The sequence below is a fragment of the Cryptotermes secundus genome, unplaced genomic scaffold (assembly GCF_002891405.2).
Source record: "Cryptotermes secundus unplaced genomic scaffold, Csec_1.0 scaffold964, whole genome shotgun sequence".
In the NCBI taxonomy this organism is placed as follows: Eukaryota; Metazoa; Arthropoda; class Insecta; order Blattodea; family Kalotermitidae; genus Cryptotermes; species Cryptotermes secundus.
The window spans coordinates 801,387-823,354 of NW_019725428.1; the positions used below are offsets into that span (position 1 = coordinate 801,387).

General features: G+C 43.0%; 1 protein-coding gene across 5 annotated transcripts in view; it reads left to right on the forward strand.

Annotated features, from left to right (window-relative positions):
- LOC111863425 (AF4/FMR2 family member 4) overlaps positions 1-21,968 on the forward strand; it is a 460,597-nt gene that overhangs the window by 228,518 nt on the left and 210,111 nt on the right. For all 5 annotated transcript variants that reach the window (XM_023849745.2, XM_033751058.1, XM_023849746.2 and 2 more), the window contains one exon: positions 11,733-11,847. In XM_023849745.2, the coding sequence (XP_023705513.1) occupies positions 11,733-11,847 (115 nt within the window). The remainder of the gene's footprint in view (positions 1-11,732; positions 11,848-21,968) is intronic.

Below are 21,968 nucleotides of genomic sequence, written 5' to 3' on the forward strand. Positions count from 1 at the left end.
AAACATTTAGTGGCGTACATTTTTTCATACTTCCATGTGATTTGTATGGATCTTAATTGAAATGAACTACTTGTTTAAGGACATGTTATTTATTTATAATCAGCTCAGCCGAAAGCAGAACATTCGTGTACGTACGTGTAAGACCCTTATTTGTGAGTGGATTGCGGATAGATAAGATAACCCGTGCCTTATTATCAGCTTATTAGCTTGTTAGCCACATCTGGACAGAATGCTATACTGAAGTCACGAGCAGAATTACCCATGGGTGACAGTTCTATCGGCCCTCTATTTTAGCTCTTTCTGCCAACTGCTGTATTCCTCTCCGACTCATTCTGGTCTATATAAGCCAGCCCTAAGCGCCTATCGCTGGCGAATATTACTGTTGCTAACATTGGGTGACAGAAAATACATTTGGCGGGGTGAAGAGCTGAACTGCTCGAGGAAGATGTGGATGCAGTAAATTCACGGGAGGTTACCTCCGCGGCTGAATATAGGAAGACGTATGGAAAGAAGTGAGGTGTAGCTTCAGAAATTCATACTGGGATAGCTCAGTCATTATAACTGCGGGTGTGACAGGCGTGGTTGATTCCCGACGGGGGCAAGAGGTTTTCATCTACTCCAAAGCCACCCAGCCTTCAATCCAGTGGATACGCGGGGACTCTTTCTTGAGGGTAAAGCAGTCGGGGCGTGAAGCTGACTACATACCTGTATCTAGTGCCGAAGTCGGTGATGGTGGGGCTATGCTCCACTCACTCATACGTCTTCATGGCATTGTGCTTAATTAATTGGGCACAAGATATTACAACGTTATTTGTAACGTGCATCTTAGTGTGCCTAGCAACCGCATGGGCAGACCTAACCATTTAATTTGTCGCTTGATGTCGCACCTTCTCTTCCCCCTTTCCCTGACCACGGGCTGGACGACTGAGGTGTCGGAGTTTGGGACCATGTGGGGTCAAGAATTTTCTCTTCTCCGCGTCGTCCAGACCGGCTCTCGGGCCTACCCAGCGTTCCTATCCAATGGGTACCGAGTGATCTTTCCCCGGCCATAAAGCAGACCACTCACCCCCGACTGGTGCCTGGGTCAAGAAAACATGGGTCTATACATCCACTCCCTCCTACACCTTCATGGCGTAGTGCGTAATTAGGTAAGCACAGGGACTTTACCCCTTTTTACCTTTATTCACAGTCAGTCAGTTTCCGGTTAATAGAGCCTTCCAGGTGTGCCAGTGCCGGATGTCGCGGCTTCTACTTACCTTGCTCTTAGTAATGTACCCAGTTCTACCAGTTTGCGTGTACTTCTGTTTTGTGAAAGGGTCACCGTGTAAATACCCTCTTACGCGTTTCTTAGGTCCCGTGAAAAGGAGGATGTGTGTGGAGGGACAAATCGAAATCCTTGTCTCATGGTGGGTGTGTTCTTTGTTTCTACCATCCGCTCAGTACTGGCAATAGCAGTAACTGCTAGAGTGATTGCTTATTTACTTACTTGTCTTATCGAGTTGTAATGTTTCCTTACGATGTAGTGGTTTCGTTCAATTCATCTTCATGGCCATGGTGTAGTTATGGTGAACTGTGTACGTATTGTCCAAGGCCTCTCAGTAAAACAGTACTGGTTGTTGACAGCGTGCCTTAAATTGCGTGTACTTTTCACAACCGAAACAGGATATTTCGATGTGTTTAGATTCAATACTGAAAATCTGGTGATATTTTGTGAGTTGTATATTACGAAAGTGATATTTTGAAAGCATACTATACACGTATAGTAGTCGTGTAACCGAAGCAGTGTCGATACGAAATTGAAATTTGAGGTGAAATATATTTTTGTGTGTTAGAATCTACAAATAAGGGGATTATCCGAAAGTTGAGGATTATGTCTGAGAGTTTTCAGATAATGGAAAGATAAGCTGCAATATTAATGCCAATAATAGGTATATCTATGCATACGAGTATTCTGATAATTTTCACTGACCTCGAAATAAGCATATAAAAAGAGTAATATAAAGCCTTTGTAATTTGTTGCGTTTCCTGTATAACACATCATGGATGTAACAGAATCCTCAGGTAAGCAGTCTTCCGCAGCAGACAGGTTTGCCTTATGTACCATATCACAAGCCTAAAAAACTACATGTGTACAATACACGGTTTATGAGCCGTACACATTTTAAGCCTAGTTTCTGTCTCCCTTTCGTTTATTGTGTTGTTTTATATCTTCTTTTTTAACCCCTTGCTATGGGAAGGTGTTTTAAATTTTTTTTTTACTCCTGCGCTACAAAGATCCGTCGGTTATAATGTGTAGGGAAGCTCGCAGTGTTGATCCGGGAACCAAAGGGAATTAAATTATATATGAAGTTTCTGGCCTCGCATTTGGCGGCATACATACAATAGTTGCAACCATCCTGTCACGGTTCAGAGTATCCTGTATGCATTTGATGGACGGTGGAATTTCGTTCTTTGTTTACACAGGAAATTTCCATCTCAGGAAGTGCAGTCTGGTGGCGCCTCCAGCTGCTTTCATACGAACTCGTTGCAACTGGCGAGGAGCGGAACATATCTAAGCGTTTCTTATATGAACAGAGAGAGGAATATGTCGTTGTCACTGTAGACAAAAAGTGGCAGTTGTATATACCATTTTGTCCGAGGAAGTCATCCGCTACGAGATTTTGCATATGCCTGTGTTGTCGACGTAGTTAGGTATCCTGCTGCAAACATCGTTGCTATTGTTCTACAGTTTCCGTCTGCCAGTATTAATGCTTTAAATACCATTAGTTTGTGAATACTTTTCGGCAGATTTGTTCCGTAAACATAATCGCCGGCTTTAGACACTGGTAGGGTACCGCTTTATTAGAGCGATACGTTTCCTTCCATAAATGACGGTGTTATTATGGCTCAACAGCCCTTTGTTGAGCCTTGGCCCGCTTTTTCAATTTCTTGAACCTATACACGGTAGGACTCCTTGGACGGGGATCAGACCGTCTCAAGGCCTATACCTACACACAACATAAACACAATAAACGCGCACAATGCTGATATCCATGCCTTCTGTGGGATTAGAACCCACGATCCCAGCTTTCGAGGGAGCGAAGACAGTTCATGCCTTAGATCGCGCGGCAACTGCGATGACAAATAATGACATTATAGTTTGTAAATTACAGTATGCTGTCGGGTCGGGTAAATTTGCTGCTTGTCCTCGCCAGCACAAGCAAGTTTGGTTTTCAGTACCGCGGGACTCGTGATCGTATTTTACTGTCTCAGGACTCTGGAAGTCGTGCTTCTCATAGCATGATCTGGTGATGTGGCCACCCATTTGTAGTGTTCTTCGGTAACCATAGCAACAGTAAACACCGCTGGCGCTCTGTTACAGAGGAATGTCGAGAACGATCAAGGAAACCTTCCGTCAGCGATAAAAATGGTATCATGCTCAACTAGTGGAAGCTTTTGTGTGCTAAGAATAAGTGACAGGTTTACTGTGCTCTAAATATGAAACTTTTCCATGTTTTCGGGTTGTTCTGAGTTGGTAGACTCCGTAAACTCTTAAAGTAAGCTCTAAGTAGAATGTACGTTTTATTTAGCACATGCAGTTTGAAACATCAGTGGGGGAACATAACGCACTCAAAATTGTTGAGGGGGCGTTAAAAAACAATTTTACAAATGATAAGAAATTATTTATATATTTANAGATGGAGGCGATACGTTCCTCCGAAACGTCAGTTAACACCACATATACACGGTGCCAAATCCCAGAAGACTGCTTTCTTCATAGTCACCGCCGTAAAAGCCTCAAATCTTACATAATATTTTCTTTCTTTGCATTCTCAGTGAACTTCTATTAGACTACACAGCGGTGCATCCTAAAAGATAGAACCCTTCGTATTTCACTTATGTAAGAGCCTCACGTCTAACTGAAGTCGGTTACGACTCCTCCTTTCTGCATCGTGTCATATTAGTCATTCATACCGTCTTTCGGTATACAAGCTATACTAATACAAACTCCGTGGTCTGTAGTCCGCAAGCGAACAATACCTACCGACCGACCGCCGCTTGTCAGCGAAGTTAGTGCCAACTTTGTGGATAGAGGGTGTCACGTGGTTAGCGCAACGGATCCCCACGGCCATTAATCTCGGTTTTCTAGATCGGAGCCGCTATTCCTTGAAATAGCTCCCCAGTTATCCTCGCGAAGATGGGTGGACCCCGTTCCAGACCAATTACTCAGAAAATCTGGTATCGTCGGGAATCGAACCCGGGACCTCTGGATTTGTCGGCAGGAACTCTTGACCACTAGACCACAGAGGTGGTCCCGCTATTCTAATACTAAGTGTCGTTATATGGACAGAAGACAACTGTTGTTACCTGTCACAGCCTTAGGTTACGAGTTGTGTAGTTTCCATGGCAAGTTGTGCATTACCTGATGGGTGTACTCAAAACAAAGCACGAAGTAAGAATACAAGAAAAGAACTAAAAATAGCATAAAGGCAATGATGGCTCAGAACTTATAGATATGTTTGGACAAACCGTTGCAGTCCGCTGGGACTAACTGCATTAGAACAGAAGGTAAGAATAGCCCTCTTTCTTAAATGCCTACTATTTGAAGACAGACAATGCCATAAAGGCAGCTGTTGTAGGCTGCAGGCACTGATAGAAACACAAAGAAAAATGTAAATTATCACTTATATTCGGAAGGATCATTGGCCGGAACATCTGCTATTATGACAGGTTTCTTGTGGTTTTTTCTCAGTCTCTCCAGGTAAACGCTAAGTCGGTATAGTAGTGGGCTACGGGCTGGGCGGCCGGAATTCGATTGCCGGCGGGGCAACATCCAGACCAGCCCTCTGTTCCACCTAGCCTCCTGTCCAATACCTACCTCAGGTGAAGCGGCCGGATCTTGAAGCTGAATACCTCGGTCTAATGCCGAGGTGAAGCTATACATCTGTTTTCCCATACTTCTTCAAGGGCATAGTGCTTAATTGATTGAGCACAGGGACAACTTTACCTTAGTACGACAGCCTTCCCAGTACGCAATTCCTCACTAATTGCCCCATTCAGCGCTATATAGCCGAAACTGTATCAGTGTCGGTAAATAAACAAGTCTAAAGTTCAGCTCCTACTTTTCCAAATGCGTTATTTGCAAATTTGCATGCCTCTATGGCCTTGTGTTCGTTTAACCCATTTCAGGTGCAGATTAATGCGTTCTTTCATTTTATCGCCGTGAACTCGTCTGGGAAAGATGAACGCTAAACTTCATATCATGTACCATCATAATGTCCGATGTTGACAAAGTTAATCAGTTATCGATAGATAAATTATCTTTCTTTTGTATTTGGTTAGACGTCACGAAGATATGAAATAGAAGTGTTACAACTGAGTGCTATTTTCGCCTTCGCTACTTTGTCCTGTACTCTTTTTGCAGCAACTGAATCTTAAATTCCCGACCCTAGGAGCATCATGTCTATTGTTGACGGAATATTTTATCATCGTATTTCTTAAATAAACATTAAATGTAGCTAATAAAAATCCCCAAAGTATCTGTCTGTATTCTGTGTCATGCCAATTTCTTTGTACGCAGAGCCGTTTCTGGCGCAAAAATTATATACTAAGACGATAATTTACGTTAAGCTAAAGGCATGCTGATTCATCGGCAAAATTTGTATGAGCTTACCGGCAAGCGGCGCACCGGCCGCCGTCAACTCGTCAAATGAGTACAAATACTCCCTGTAGAACGAAGATTTCAGGATTTCTGGTCTCTTCGGTGCTAATATTTGCCTTGTTTCTGGGTAAAGGTGCCGCGAAGATGTGGACCTTCTTGCCGACCCACAGCTGGCCAGGAGTGTTATGTTCTAGACCAGCCGTGTCAAACATGCGGCCCCCATAGCCACAAAGTGCGGCCCCTCAACTTTTAGAGCTAATTGATATTAAAATCAATATTAAAATTTTAGTAGAAATATTTTTTGTAAAGGCAATTTTCCAACACACCAGAAGACAAGAAGATTCACACAGACATAAATTGGCAGGCTGCAGGAAATTTAATGTTTTGCTATTTCTAACAATTTCTTGTGTAATCTCTCTTTTTACATATTGAAAAGCTGTTTGATACTTGTCAAAAATGGCATTCTCTTGCTTTTTAAAACTGTAAGATATGTGACTTTAGGTAATTATATTGAAATTATTCCTAAATAATAAATAGAATTAAATTTCCTTGTATCAAAATCTAATGTATATATATATTTTGAAGTGCGGCCCTGGACTATTATTTATAGGGCTGAGGTGGCCCTCTGTACAAGTTGAGTTTGACATGCCTGTTCTAGGGTTACAGCATGATTCATTGTAACATGGGCTCGGAAATTCGTATACTGACACAGGAAGGATCATTTAACAGTACTGCAGATGGTTTTGAAATTTGCACTGCGGGATAGCGTAGTCGGTATAGGGACTAGCTACGGGCTGGACGACCGACAGATCGGAGTTTGAGTCCTGGTAGTCAAGAATTTTATCTTCTCCACGTCGTCCAAACCGGCTCTGGGGTCTTAACTAGTCCGCTATCCAGTGGGTACCGGGCTTGAAGCTGACCACTCACCTCCAACGAGTGCCGAGGTCAAGAAAATGTGGGTCTGTACATTCACTCCCCCATAAATCTTAATGTCGTAGTGCTTCATTAGTTAAACACAGGGACAGCTTTACCTGTTTACCTTTTTATTCAAACGATGAGTGTTTTAAGACTTGTTTTCAAATACGTTTGCAAATATATTTTATCCGATTGTGGCCGAGGAAAAGGAAATCTTGCGTATGTATGGTAGCTGATGTTTTATAGAAAAGCTGCGTATTTGTATGATTTTGAAGCGTCACGGCCGTAAATAATAGAAAAGTTGATACATCCTTTCGATTTTTAAAACCTAAATTTAATGAAGTATTGTTTTGTCAATATGGTAAAATTGTGTGTTTCTGAAATCTTCTAGGACGATCATCCATGTCAAATTTTGAGTTAAGAACTGAAGTTTCGGAGATATCTCCGTCTCCATCATCAGGATTGAGGCCCGCCGCGAACGCTTCAGATCTTACGTATGAAGTTCAAGTGCTTTATTGTAAAAGGTAAAATGGAAAAGCTATCCCTGGAACAGGCCGTGGAGGCCCATGGGGTTGTAAGAAGTCGAGGCTCCCTCATTTTCTAGGCAGTCGGCTCACAGATGGCGGTGTGGTTGTCCATCTTACGCGCCGGCCTCTATTTACCCCCTCCCCCAGGAAGGACTAGGTAAATTAAAAAAATCCAACGACCTCATGGGGAATGGAACCCGCGACCTTCCAGCTTATAGCATAGTGTCTGAACGAACTACGCAAACGCGTGCACATTGCTTTATTGTTATTTATATTAATTATTATGTTTATTGAAGATTCGTGTGGAAGCTTAATCGAATGTACACATCGTTACAAGCGTGGACTAGGAGCCTGTGAAGATGCGAGGCATGTAAAGTGAGGAAAGTCATTATTACAGTGTAATTTATTTGAAGATAAATCCGGTGCAAGGTAAATTGATTCTTTGGAAAGTTAATTTCTAAATCCGGAGGGTTTTTATGCAGTTGGAGTGGCGTAGCCGAAGACTGGTGCTCAGAAATCGTTTTCATTTCTCTGAAAGGGTCTTCAAGTGTTCTTGTGTTGTCAACAACCCAGTGGCCCGACTGCACGCGTAATGTGTATGTGTGACGTCAGGGCACAGCATCGTTATCGTGTCATTAGCGCCATCTCGTGACGTACTGTGGCCCCAGACACGTTCGTGTGCACTATTTTTCTCCCGCATGGTTGTTTTTATCTGCTGCTTAGAAACGGTGCTGTGACTTCTATTTATATACTGATCCCATGAGAAATACGATATCTCTGTACAAATAATTTACACGATTACACCTTAGTAATATTAAATTTTAGAGTTGATATTGGCTTATGCTAATATTAAGCGACTGTATAATTGACTGGTGTGGCTGACCTGTATATTATATGGTGCAAACATTTACTGGTAAGGCACGCAGGTTTGTCGGTACGTTGCCCACTCTTTTTGGCTGCCTTAATCTATACCAGAGATTCCGAACCTCTTCTGATTTTCTCTCTCTCTCTCTCTATGGCTCTATAGCCCTTGAACCTTGGCAGCTTTTTCGGTTTCTTAATCCTATATAGTCGATGAGTGATCAGCCCGTCGCAAGTCCGCTGCCCACACACAGAAAAACACAAACAAACAATAAACGCACAGAGACAAAGAGACATCCATTCCTGGAGAGGAATTCGAACCCACGATCCCAGTGTTTGAGAGGGCGAAGACGGTTCATGCCTTAGACGTTGCGGCCACCGTGGTCGGCTGTTCTGATTCACATGCTTAAATTGTATCTTAAGATTACCGTGCGATGGGATGTGACGCCTTGTATAGTCCGGTAGGAGTTTACTGTAGATTCGGAGGGCTCTGCTCCTTGCATGGCTTGCTCTTCGACTCTCACGATGGAGGCGATACGTCTGCATTCTTTGAAATGTCGGTAAATATCTACCAGACCACACGGTGTCACATCTTATAATATAAACTGTCACTGCCGTGAGAACCTCACATCTGACTGCATTTAATTTATGTGGTGTTTATTTATCGACACTATTCGTGACTCTATGTAGGGTCGTGTGGCACAGTGATTTCTTTTTTCTTTAGGGCTGCAGCCCCAATTTGGGCCTTGCCCTATCTCCATGAAACTCTCCGTTTCACTTCGGTTTACTAGATCTTAGACATTCGGTAGAACTCCATGGGCTCGTCGCAAGGCATCTAGCTGTACACAAACACTGAACATCCATGCCCTGGCTGGGATTCGAACCCACGATCCCGGCTTCCGAGCGAGCGAAGACAGTGCATGCCTTATACCGCTCGGCTATCGTCCCCGGCCGTCAGAGTGATTAGAGAACTGTAAATTGAAACGGATGTGGAAGGAAGCGATTGTGGTATAGGTTGAAGTTCTTTCACCTCATTTACGTTACTTAACTCAGGACAACTTGAATCACGATGGCCTGTTTCCGAGCCGAGATTTGAACGTGGGACTTCCAAAATACGAATCCTAAGTGCTACCCTCTCGGCTGTAACGGGCCTGATCACAAAGCCATAAAACGGCAGCCNATTTGTATCCCTGTGTATCAGTTTATACACTGCACGTGATAGTCTTAGATGCTGAAGTTTCCAAACAAAAATTTTATGCGTGTGTGTAGTTCCTATCACATGTAGGCCAACATTTTCTGCTCTTGAAACACATCGGTTTAATATTCCTATTAGAACTCGGCGCAGATCATAAACCATTGTTTGTACGTTTCTTTCTTTACTTTCGTAACCATTTGACCGAATTAAATGGAATTTGGTTCGAATACGTCATAAGAAGCCACCCGACCTCTCTTCCCAGACCATTAAAATCACTCAGCGTTGCAGTGTAGTGATATTTGGGAGGGCTTTGGTTCGATTCTCGGGTTAGGGTTCGGCCATTTTTATTTTCTTGTGGTAGGAAAACGCAAATGCGAGAAGTAGACCACACTTGCCTTCTTCCAGTCCGTCACTCCTATCATTTACCATTCCACTCAGTAGGCCTCTAACTATGCAGTTGCATATTTAACGACGCTGACAGTATCGAGACTGTCTATCATCGGTGATAGGATGATTAATGAATATGGAGCAGTTGGTGGTATGAGAATTGGGAGGGGAAACAAGCTTTCGGAGAAAACTTGCCCTAATTCCGCTTTCTGTACCACAATCCCAATGACCTGACCGACGATCTAACCCGGGCCACCGCTCTGAGAATCCGGCGACTAGCCGTGTTATGCAGTTGGAAAAAAGTAATTACGTAATAGATACATTTGGTGACTCTTGAGTTCAGCACGTGCTTACTTTTGATGCGAGGGAATTACTAGGTCTGTTCAGTGATGGTTCCTTGAATATTATATCCTAAATGTTTATCAAATATACAGCACATTAAGGCAATATTTTTAGCGGCATAATCAAGTCTTCACTCATTTTTGTGTTCAGTATCGAATAGTGATGAACAGCCTTGAAATTTTGCTCTGAAATGTTACTGTTTTATGTTGAAAGTGACAGCGTCCTTGTCTTTGAAGTTCCTGCTGATAATTTTGAAGTGGATATCATATACAAAGGTAAAGTTGTATAATTATATAAATCTGTGATCTTTTGTAGCTTCTCCTTACAGACATCAAAAGGAAGGTAGATTTTGTGACTTTCGCTTGAAATATCTCGTTTGATAAAGAGAGGGGACAAATTAATGATTCTGAACTGATAATGAAATGCATTCCCGAGCGACAAGATACGACTAGTTCAGTGATGTGAGTCTGTCTGTCGTGATATCTTTAGAGCGCAGTACGCAAACTGTTGCATTATATTGTATAAGCCTTAAAATTACTGCTATTTATTGCTGTGTGAAGTCGAATTTAGTGTATAGGGTTTGTGATATTCGTTGCAGTATGTAGCTGCATTATACTGTATACTGCTTGTGATATTTGTTTCCTTGTGCCCACTATGGGTTGTGATTTTTGTGCAGTGTGTATCTGCATTGTACTATGTGTGGTTTGTCATATTTGTTACCGTGTAATGCCCCAGTTTTATCTACATGTAAATCTGTAGCAGAGCGTACAGATTATGATAGCAGTTGCCGCGAGTAGCTTCTTTGTGCCATACGGTTTGTGATGTTTATTGCAGTGTGCAGTTGTAGTGTGCTGTGTACAGGTTACGGTATCTGTTGCAATGTGTATCTGTATTGTGCTCTATACGGGGTACGGTATCTGTTGCAGTGTGTAGCTGTATTGTGCTCTATACGGGTACGGTATTTGTTGCAGTGTGTAGCTGTATTGTGCTCTATACTCTATATACGGTGTACGGTATCTGTTGCAGTGTGCAGTTGTATTGTGCTATGTACAGGTTACGGTATCTGTTGCAATGTGTATCTGTATTGTGCTCTATACGGGGTACGGTATCTGTTGCAGTGTGTAGCTGTATTGTGCTCTGTACGGGGTACGCTATTTGTTTCAATGTGTAGCTGTATTGTGCTCTATACCCTCTGTACGGTGTACGGCATCTGTTGCAGTGTGTAGCTGTATTGTGCTCTGTACGGGGTACGGTACTTGTTGCAGTGTGTAGCTGTATTGTTCTATATACGGTGTACGGTATCTATTGCAGTGTGTAGCTGTATTGTGCTCTGTACGGGGTACGCTATTTGTTGCAATGTGTAGCTGTATAGTGCTGCTTGCAGGGTACGGCATATGTTGCAGTGTGTAGCTTTATTGTGCTGTATACAAGGTACGATATATGTTGCAATGTTTAACTGTATTGTGCTGTATACAGTGTACGGTATCTGTTGCACTGTGTAGCTGTATTGTGCTCTATACAAGGTACGGCTTATGTTGCACTGTGTAGCTGTATTATGCCCTATACAGGGTACGGTATCTGTTGCACTGTATAGCTGTATTGTGCTCTATACAAGGTACGGCATATGTTGCACTGTGTAGCTGTATTATGCCCTATACAGGGTACGGTATCTGTTGCACTGTATAGCTGTATTGTGCTCTATACAAGGTACGGCATATGTTGCACTGTGTAGCTGTATTATGCCCTATACAGGGTACGGTATCTGTTGCACTGTATAGCTGTATTGTGCTCTATACAAGGTACGGCATATGTTGCAGTGTGTGGGCTGTATTGTGCTTTATACAGAGTACGGTATCTGTTGCAGCGTGGAGCGCGACCGACTCCGGGAGCGGGAAAGACAGGCTCGCGCGCAGATGTCATCTCAAGCCGAGCGTGAAGCCGAGAATCTGGGGGCGCCATTCTTCGGGCCGCCTGTCAGGGTATGTTGACACACATTAATATTTTGTATGCCTAAGTTGAAAATTTAGACTCTACTTATGGGCCCACGAGAGATAATCAAAGTCTCCTTGAAAATTAAAAGAGTGAGAGACTAGTTACCATTACCTGAGTGTCGACTGGCTGTTGGCCAGACTGCTGGGAGTTCGAATCGCAGCATGGTTACAGAATTCTTTTTGCCACCACGTTTAGGCCTGGAGCAAGTTGGCTAAATCCTCGAGTTGCCTTGGTATAAGCCGGTAGATTCTCGTTAGGAGCAGGAATGTGTCTTCATAGTTCTTTGCATCCTGTTGCGTTATGTGTATAGGCTTATCAGCAAACCATCAATTTCACTTTCACTTGACCGTCAACATAACTATACACGGTGTGTCCAGGATCCGTTAGTACTTTTTTTTTTTAATTTGCCCTGAAATGCCATCTGTTGGCGAGTTGTGACTTTAAGATTCTTGAAATTCTATCTGTGGCTGTCTATAATTTCAAAGCGCAAGCATCGCTGCATCATGTGTCCTGACCTTGAATATAACAGTACTGTTCTGACCCTCGTCGGAAAATGGCGGTTGAACAGAGAGCAAGCATCAAATTTTGTTTGAAGTTAGGCAGAACAGCCGGAGAAGCGTGCGAAATGATGAAAAGTGTGTACCGTAGTGATTGTTTGAGTCGCTCGAACATTTTCGATGGTATACTGTATTTCGTGACATCAGGGAGGACATTGAAGAGGCTCCACGTGCATCAAAGCCGAGAACAAGTCGCGCTGAAAAAATGTGAAAAAAAGTGACCCAAACCCTTGCATCACACAGGTGTGTTTTTGCAAGACTCATCGAGGAGCTTTTAGGAATACCAAAAAGTACTGTGCATCAAATTTTGACCGAGGATTTGGGCAAACGGAAGGTTTGTGCGCGGTTTGTACCGCACGCGCTGTTAGGCGATGAAAAGCGTGCCAGAGTGGGACACTGCAAAGACATGTTACGGTCGGCCCAAAGTGATACAAAATTTATGAAACCCATTGTTCGATTCTTCGAATTCGACCTGAATATCGAGAGCAAGGTTCCTGGTCGCTCCTCCACGACAATGCCCCACCCCACAAATCGAAGATCATGCGCGATTTTTTTGGCCAGAAGAGGGATCATAGGCCTTGATCATCCTCCGTATTCGCCAGATTTCTGGTTGTTAACAAAAGTTAAGTTGGCGATGAAAGGAGACCGTCACGACACCATCCAGGACATCCAAAGGGAATCTACCGCAGTTTTAAATGCGATTCCACAAAAGGACTACAGTGACTGTTTTCGAAAACTTTTCAATCGATTTCAGCTATGTATTGATTCAGAAGGAGACTATTTTGAATAAAAAGTCTGAAATTTTGAAAACAATTCACGTTTTATATTTTTAATTAACACAGTCCTAACAGAACCTGGACACACTGTGTATATCTTGGTGTCGAATGTATTTATTATTAAATTAATTCCATGACGTGTTTCGACCAGTGTTGATCAACTTCACAGAAACAATCTTCAACACCAGGCGGCAATGCATAGCTGCGTATATACACCAGAGAAACTTACACAAACGACTCAGATTGATCACGCCATCATCACATAAAATGTCAGCAAGGGGACGGTACAGCATGTTATAAGCAAGTCTTAGACTGCATTCAGTGCACTGAATGCTGTACCGTCCCCTTGCTGACATTTTATGTGATGATGGCGTGATCAATCTGAGTCGTTTGTGTAAGTTTCTCTGGTGTATATACGCAGCTATGCATTTCCGCCTGGTGCTGAAGATTGTTTCTGTGAAGTTGATCAACACTGGTCGAAACACGTCATGGAATTAATTTAGTAATAAATACATTCGACACCAAGATATACACAGTGTGTCCAGGTTCTCTTAGGACTGTGTTAATTAAAAATATAAAACGTGAATTATATATATATACACACACACACAATTTTATAATCTATTTTCACATTCCGTTATAGAACACGAATAGCTTACACACAAACCATAAGAACACACCACAGACACCAAGTAGGACATCACCATAACATGCATCCTGTGCCAACTCATCTCAAACTACGATGAAATTCCATGATATCATATACACAGTGGTAATGATATTACTTTTTTTTTGTTGCTAGTGGGGTGGGACCAAGTCCCTTGTACTGCGGCCACTTCTGGCCTATTGTACCAGCCCCAGATGATAGGTGAGGGTGATTGTGGAGCAGTGGGTGGAATGAAGATTGGCAGGGAAAATCGAAGTACTCGGATAAAACCTGCCCCAGCGCCACTTTGTCCACTACAAATCCCACTTGACCAGACCCGGGATCGAACCCGGGCCTCCCCGGTGGGAAGCCAGCGACTAACCGCTTGAGCTATGGTGCGGCCAGTATCTATCTAACTTAGGAAAGCTGTAGCTGGTTTCTTCGTTAAGACAGTGAAATGCAATACAGTTCAGTAGTTATGACCAGCAGTGGTCGAGACATGTAGTGGAATTAATAATACATTAACAAACATATTGAGCACCGAATAAATAGAGTCCCACATTTCATTCGAAGTGTATGGTTAATCCGAAGGGGAATCACAACAGATTATTGAAGGTCGCGGTGTGAGGGCCGGATTTTATAGCCCACCCCTTACACACACACATACAAGCTAGCTGTGATTGTGATGGAAAGAAAGTGAAACACAGGTGTTGCTTATCATCATGTAGGGAAGTATGTCTTGGCCACTGCTTTCGGACTCGAGAGACCGCCTGTGGGCGGGACTACCCGGGATCAGTTTCCTTGTACGAGTAGGAATGGGAAATTCTGGTTTCTTCATAACGATCGCACTGACCCAGGGAACAACGGAGGCTCCTGTGCAGTGAGAACCGGAGGCTTTTGCCCCTTAATAATGCTGTTGAAACATGAAGCATTACCTCCACGTCCCTATGCTTGGAGCACTAGCATGTCGCTCCTGATGTTACATTTCTAGTCCCGTCCCTTAGAACTGGCGGCTTGGCTTTCAGGGTCCCTTCTGTTTTTGTATAATCCCACGCTTTCGCATGCAACATGCTCTGCTCATTGCGTGCTTCATTTTGGTTTCTTGCTTGGGCAACTCATGAACCCTGAAGATGGAGGCGGCGTCTTCTTCCGAAACGCCTGTTGATTTTTAACGGACTACATAGCTATGGGTTGGACGGCCAGGGTTCAATTCATGGCCGGAGCAAACACGTATTTTTCTTCTCCACAGCTTCCAGACTGGCTCTGGGGCCTAGCCAGCCTCCTATATAATGGGTACCTCAGGCACTTTCCCCGTGGGGTAGAGCGACAAGGGTGCGGAGCTGATCACTCACCTCCATCTAATGTCGAGGTCAAGAATAATGGAGCTGTACGTTCACTCCCCCATACATCTTCTTGGCGTGGTTCTTAATTAATTAAGAACGATGACAACTTTGCCATTACACGGCGTTATATTCCAGAAGATAGAAAGTTTTCATAACAACTGAGTATGATTGCAGTGTTTATAAGGCCCTACTACTCGATCGTATCTTCAGTCAGTTCAACCCAGTCTGCCTGTCAGTACTTTTTCCTGTAAGGCCCATTTTGATGTTAAACTCCGGTGAATACTTTGTCTTCCAAGTGATCTATTCTGTTGGGGTTTGTGTTTCTCACTTCCCTATGTATAGCGCGTACTGCCCCTCCAGTAGGTCTGTTTAAATGAATTCACCTTTCTCAAAATACTATGTATTTCATGGAATAACACAATGAAAATTACTGGCCACAGACTGAATGACAAGGGACATGACAAGGAAGTAGTTTTTTTTGTTAGTTATCACAATACTACCAGCTCTTGCGAACCCAATCCTCCATACAAATCGTGGAGATAAAAAGGCCGGAGCGGGAAGTTAGCACCCACCTACGTCTTGTACCTAAGTTAAGATATTTGTATAACTTTCCATTCGCTGTTCTCCTTCATAAAGTAGCGTAGTCGGTAAAGCGACTGGCTGCGGGCTGGACGGCCGAGGAGTCGGAGTTCGAGTTCCGGTAGGGTCAAGAATTTTCTCTTTTCTACGTCGTCCGGACCGGCTCTGGGCTCCACCCAACCTCCTATTCAGAGGGTACTGGGGGCTTTTCCCCGTTGGTAGATCGACCGGAGCGTGAAGCTGACTACTCACCATCAGCTAGTGCCGAGGTCAAGGAAGCGTGGATCTATACAGCCACTCCCCCAGACGCCTTCATGGCGTAGTGCTTAATACGTAGGTCGTACCGAAAGTCATGAGCAACTTTTCTTTGCATGCATCCTGGGAACAGCAGACGAAAGAGAGTACGGTGGCAGGTGGAACCAGCTGTTGTGTTAACCATGAGTGTCTTGTGACGTCAATTGCTTGCATCACATGACCAGTATCACTCCTAACAAAATGGCCGACAACGATATGTCGTTTCGCCAGCGTGCTGTCATCGACTTTCTTGTGAAAGAGGAAATCCCTGCTGCAGAAATTCACCAGACTTCAGCGTGCTTATGGAAGTGTGTGCATGGGTGCGAGCAGTGTTCGAAGATGGGTGAAACATTTTAAAGATGGGAACACCAGCATTGAAGATGAGCCTCGGAGCGGTCGTCCTCGAACAACCTCAACTGAACGCAACAAGGAAAGAGTGGATGAGATCATTCAAGATGACAGGCGTGTGACTGTGGACACAATAGCCCGAAAACTTGGGATAGGACACAGTGCAGTACAGGAGATGATTGAAAGTTTGGGCTATAGGAAAGTTTGTGCTCGTTGGGTCCCACGGTTATTGACCGAAGACCACAAAGATCAGCGAAAAGCCATCACCTCAGAACTGCTGCAGAGATATCGACATGAAGGCGATGATTTTTTGCTCTGTATTGTGACAGGTGACGAAAGCTGGTTTCACCATTTCTAGCCTGAAATGAAACGGCAGAGTATGGAATGGCACTATTTGCATTCCCCATCAAAAAAGAAGGCAAAGACAGTGCCATCAGCTGCGAAGGTGATGGGCACAGTCATCTAGGATGCAGAGGGGTTTATTCTGGCCGAATTCCTGGAACCTGGGCAAACCATCAATGCTGCTCGTTATGTCCAGACGCTGCACAAGCTCCGTCGTGCATTGCGCGATAAACGTCCGAGACGAAAGATCATCATCCTGCATGACAACGCTCGCCCTCACGCCGCTCGCCTCACATTGGAAGCAATTGCAAAGGTGGGGTGGGAAGTTCTTCCACACTCCTCCTATAGCCCTGATCTGGCACCCTCCGACTACCATCTTTTCGGATTTGTGAAGGATCAGCTGCGTGGACAACGTTTTGAGACAAGGGAGGCAATTCAGAAAGCAGTGCGTCAGTGTCTTCGGATGGCTGGAACGGAATTTTACAGAAGGGGAATTTTCAAACTCCCAGAACGCTGGGAGAAATGTGTACAAAGAAGTGGCGATTATGTGGAAAAATAAAGAAAGGTCTGTAGATTGAGGTGGTGTATTTGGTTTGTCAATAATAAAGCATGTTACTTTACAAAAAATTGTTGCTCATGACTTTCAGTACGACCCTCGTAATTTACCTTACTCTGAAGATGTTACGTTACTTGGTACAGTGTGGACCACCACTTGTTTTGTTAACAGAGAGAGACTTTGAGCACACAGTTGGGCTCCTAAAGATTTTCAAAAGAAAGAAGGTAAAGGAAATGGAAGGATGAAGAGATGTAGTAGGAACATATGGGTGAAGAGGAGAGGAAGAAGAAGAGTCAAAGATAATGAAAGAAGGCGAGTACAAAATAATGGAGGAGATGAAAGGTAAAAGGAGAAAGAGAAAGAATAGGGCAATAATGAAGAGCAAAGGAAGGCTTCTGCCTGATGCCTTAGGCCTGAAAGGGTTAACATATTCTCCTTTATTAGGATGAAATCTCTGGCTAGATCAAAGACATGAAATTATGAGGTTGGGGGTTGGTGGCACCGTCACAACTGTATGTTAAATACTTGGAACTACTTAAAGCAGAGCTTCAGTGAATATCCACCATAATCGGATTTCCCTTTGATATCAGTGCTTCTGCTCTTGTACCAGCACATCGCTACATCGAAATGTATTTGTATGCTTTGTTGCATTAGTCCTGCGAGACCATTTGTCTAGTCAGAAATGAAGGATTCATATAAAGTACACATGTAGACCACTGAAGTCTGCTCATTTTGAAACACCGAGGAAAATTTACAAGACTTATTCGTCTGGACAGCTTTTCTGACAGAGCCTTTTCCTCTTAATATTTACACTACAGTCTTGGTATTCCCAGGAGCACGCGGTAGCGTAATTTGTTGAAGCACTATACTACAAGCCGGAAGGTCGCGGGATCGAATCCCGATAAGGTGAATTTTTTCAATTTACCTAATCATTCCAGCCGCACTATAGCCTGGGATCGACTCAGCTTTTAACAGAAAAGAGTACCATGAATATTCCTGGGGTAAAGGACGGCCGGCGCTTAAACTGACCTCACCTCCACTGCGAGCCGATTATGTAGAGAAGGACCCCATAACACATCACACACGTAACCCCTGATACCTCCACATATAGCTTATCTGCTGCATATCATCTTAAAACAGATTGAAATAAAATTATTTATTTAACATGTTTTGATGCTTGCGCAACGTTTACAAAACAGTTAATATCAGTTACAGTGTGTTTTGTTGCCCCAGTCTTTTAATGACAAAAATGGTCTACTCACCCCTATAAAACTAGCTTAGATAACCAGACGAAATTGCGAGTCCAGTGTATTCATTATGCTGTTATTCCAGAAAAACAGATATAAAATATTCAGCACACTATTTTTTCCTTCTTACTTACATTTGGAAAAGAAAAAATAATCTCACGGACGCCAGGGGTTCCACGGACCACATTTTGACGACCACTGATCTAAAGAAGTGTGGGGATGTACGTATTTAAATGATTGTTAAATATATTACAAACTTGTACTGACGTTCATGTTTTCAGTTTTGGACTAAAATTCAGTTGACTTGATATATGCATTAAGGTAACATCCGCTCGTCCGGGAAAGAGCTCCTCATTCGGACAAGACAGTGACGCGCTTACACACGTTTGTGAAACGTACTCTGGCGTTCTAAACGGGATACTGGCGTTTCCATGTAAAGGTAAGGCCACTGACTGGCCCCCACCCCTTCCGGGTGCTATTTGCGGTAAACGCGGATGTGGGTGGTTGGCCGGACAGGTGTCCCGCGCCTTTCATTTCGGTGTCCCGTACGGTTCACTAAGTGAGGTTCGTTGTTCGTTAGCAACTGGTCCTCTGATTACAGCAGATATCAATCTGAGAACAAGTCATCCTAGCAGTACAGACACACACAGCCTTCTCCACTTCTTTCTGTTTCTCGTTTCTTTCTCTTCATTTTATTTCCTGTTGTCATCTTTCTCTTTCTCCATATTTCTCTCATGTTTCTGTCATTTCTCTTTTTCTTTCCTTTTTTCGTGTTTCTGTCTTTTTCTCGATCGCTTCTGTATTTTCGTTCGATTTTTTAAATTCTTGTTCTTCTCCTTGATGTTTAACTTCCATTCATTCTTTTTGGTTCATTTCTTTCGTCCATCCTTCCTTTAATGTCGGACAGGGATCGCCAAACAGTTGCCCGCGGATACCATATGCCCTTGGGAGTATTATAGGAGCCAGCGAAAATGCTGAAGTGTAATATTCGTAATTTCGTAATTGCTCGCTGATGATTGCAGTGATGGTGGCAGTTCCAACGAACCAAGTCAGTGAACATTTTCAAGGAATTCTGAATGTTCATGTTGTATCATGGGGTTACATTAATTTAGGGGTACGTATGTAAATAATGGTGAGATAAGTTTCCACGAAATTTATATATTATTCGCTCGGCATGGTAGTGTGTGCCAAAAACACTGTTTTGGATTTGGTCTTTATGTAAGATAACCGAAGATTAGAAACTGTGTGTTCCAATTATATACTTTTTCCCTGTAAGTTTAAACGGTAACCCCTGTAAGCTTCTCCTAGTTGTTCGTGACCCACAAGAAAAGTTGACATCAGATAAGGAAGGTTAGCGTATGTCTTGATCTTGTCAGCTGTAAGGTTGATTGTTGTGATCCCCAGTGGCCTTATCAGTGGGACAGCTGGGTGTATGATGCAACCAAGTACAGCTTCAATATGAATCCGTTTTGAACACTTCTGTGGAAACTTAAGGTTCGGTGCCCTATCGAGAAAAGCGGCCATTCACTCCATACGAAGATAGTTGAACCAAGTTTCACATTCTGCACGAAATATTTTAATATTATTATTTCAAGCACTCCCTGGGTTTCCGAATTGGTCTCTTCTGTTAAGATTTTTCTAAAATTCTGTGAGTATTTCTTATTTCCCCCATACTTATTCATGAAACTGCAATTCGTCTGACGTCTCCGGTACTCGAAAATTTAAGTGAAACAGCCCTTGTATCAGTTTAAAAGCAGTAATTACTCATAGGTGACCTGAAGTAATATGAAAGAGAGTCAGTAAATAGGTCACAAATGGATATAAAACTTAAAACATGTGATATTCGAACCTGGAGAAAACATTTATTTATCAATATATCCTCCACCAACATTGATACATTTGTTCCATCGCGTCACTAGTGAGTCAAAACCCTCATATAAAAGTCTTTGTTATCTTGGCTACTTCCGCATCTCCGTTTCAACCTCTTCATCAACGAAACTTTGCCACCAACGTGGAGCATCTTTACGCGACAAACGCTCCCCGACATTAAGAGGAAACATTTCTTTATGAATATCATTTGCATCGAATCTGTTTGCCCACAAAAAACGCACAACATAAATTCGCTTTTCGGTAGTTTACTTCTCAAGAACGATCGCCATTTTGACTACTGCAGCCAACCTTCGAACATGTGCATTCGCGTCTACTTACCAAACTCATGAAGCTGGACTATGTTGCTACCTAGTGATGGACATAGAAAACATATTACGTCCATTATAGCTGTTTTACTTCTATATGTGACCTAGTTACTGACTGTCTGGTAATAATATGTGGGAGCAACAGTCCATGATGAACCTTGGCCACTGTTTTACAGTTTCTTAATCATATAGATAGCAGAAAGAACCGTCGGGGGGTATCAGTCCCTCCGCAAGGCCGCCACCTACATGGAACACAAACAGAATAAACGCAAACATCCATGCCTCGAATGTGCTTCGAACCCACGACCCCAGTTCTCGAGCGGGCGAAGACATTTGGTTTCGTAGACCTCGCGATGATTGTGACCGGTGAGATAAAGCCGGTATAGCACAATTTATGGTGAAGGAAATTAAATGTGCATTATATGATCGTATCCGTTGGGATGAGCACTAATTAATCTGAAATTAAGATAGTTTAGATATTATGAGATATAGTCATACGCTGCTTAACGTTGGAAATACGTTCCTGGAAACGAGAGCGGTAATTGAATCGCGTCATGCGGGTTCGTTTCCGTGAAGTAATTACGGAGATGCGTTCCTGTAATCGTAATGTGTTACAGTTATACAGCGAAGAAGTTCAACGCCTACGTTCCTTTGCGACACGGACCGCATAGAAAAAGAAGAAAAGACGGGGATGCACTGGCACAGTAAGGCCATCTCATAAGCCTACTTTCGTTTTTCACGAGTTAGGGAGGGATACGCAGAAACACAGCAGGGTGATCTCATGAGTATTTTTTATTTTTTAAAAATAAGGAAAATATGAAAATAAAATGACCGCGTATAGTTCTAATTAATAATTCCCTTGCAGTTTTGTACGAAATACTATGTATACTGTATTTTCGCTTGTAGGAGTGATTATATAGACGGGGTTTGTGCTGTGTATTGGGTTTATTGACCACTTACATATAGTACCTACAAAGAAACTATAACACTGTTGCTGATTTCCACACTTTACAAGTCACTACACGCTAAGTTTTCTCTAGACATTTCCTAATGACGGATTTTAACATTGGAGATTCTTCAGCTTCACTTGCTCAGGTCCGCTCTTCACAGTCTCCCGTACAGAGCTGACCAAGCTCTAACCTTGTTCTTTGCTTATAATATCCCGACACGGACCACACAGAAAACACAGCTCTTCTATACCTCCATTCGTGTCTTTTGCTTCGAG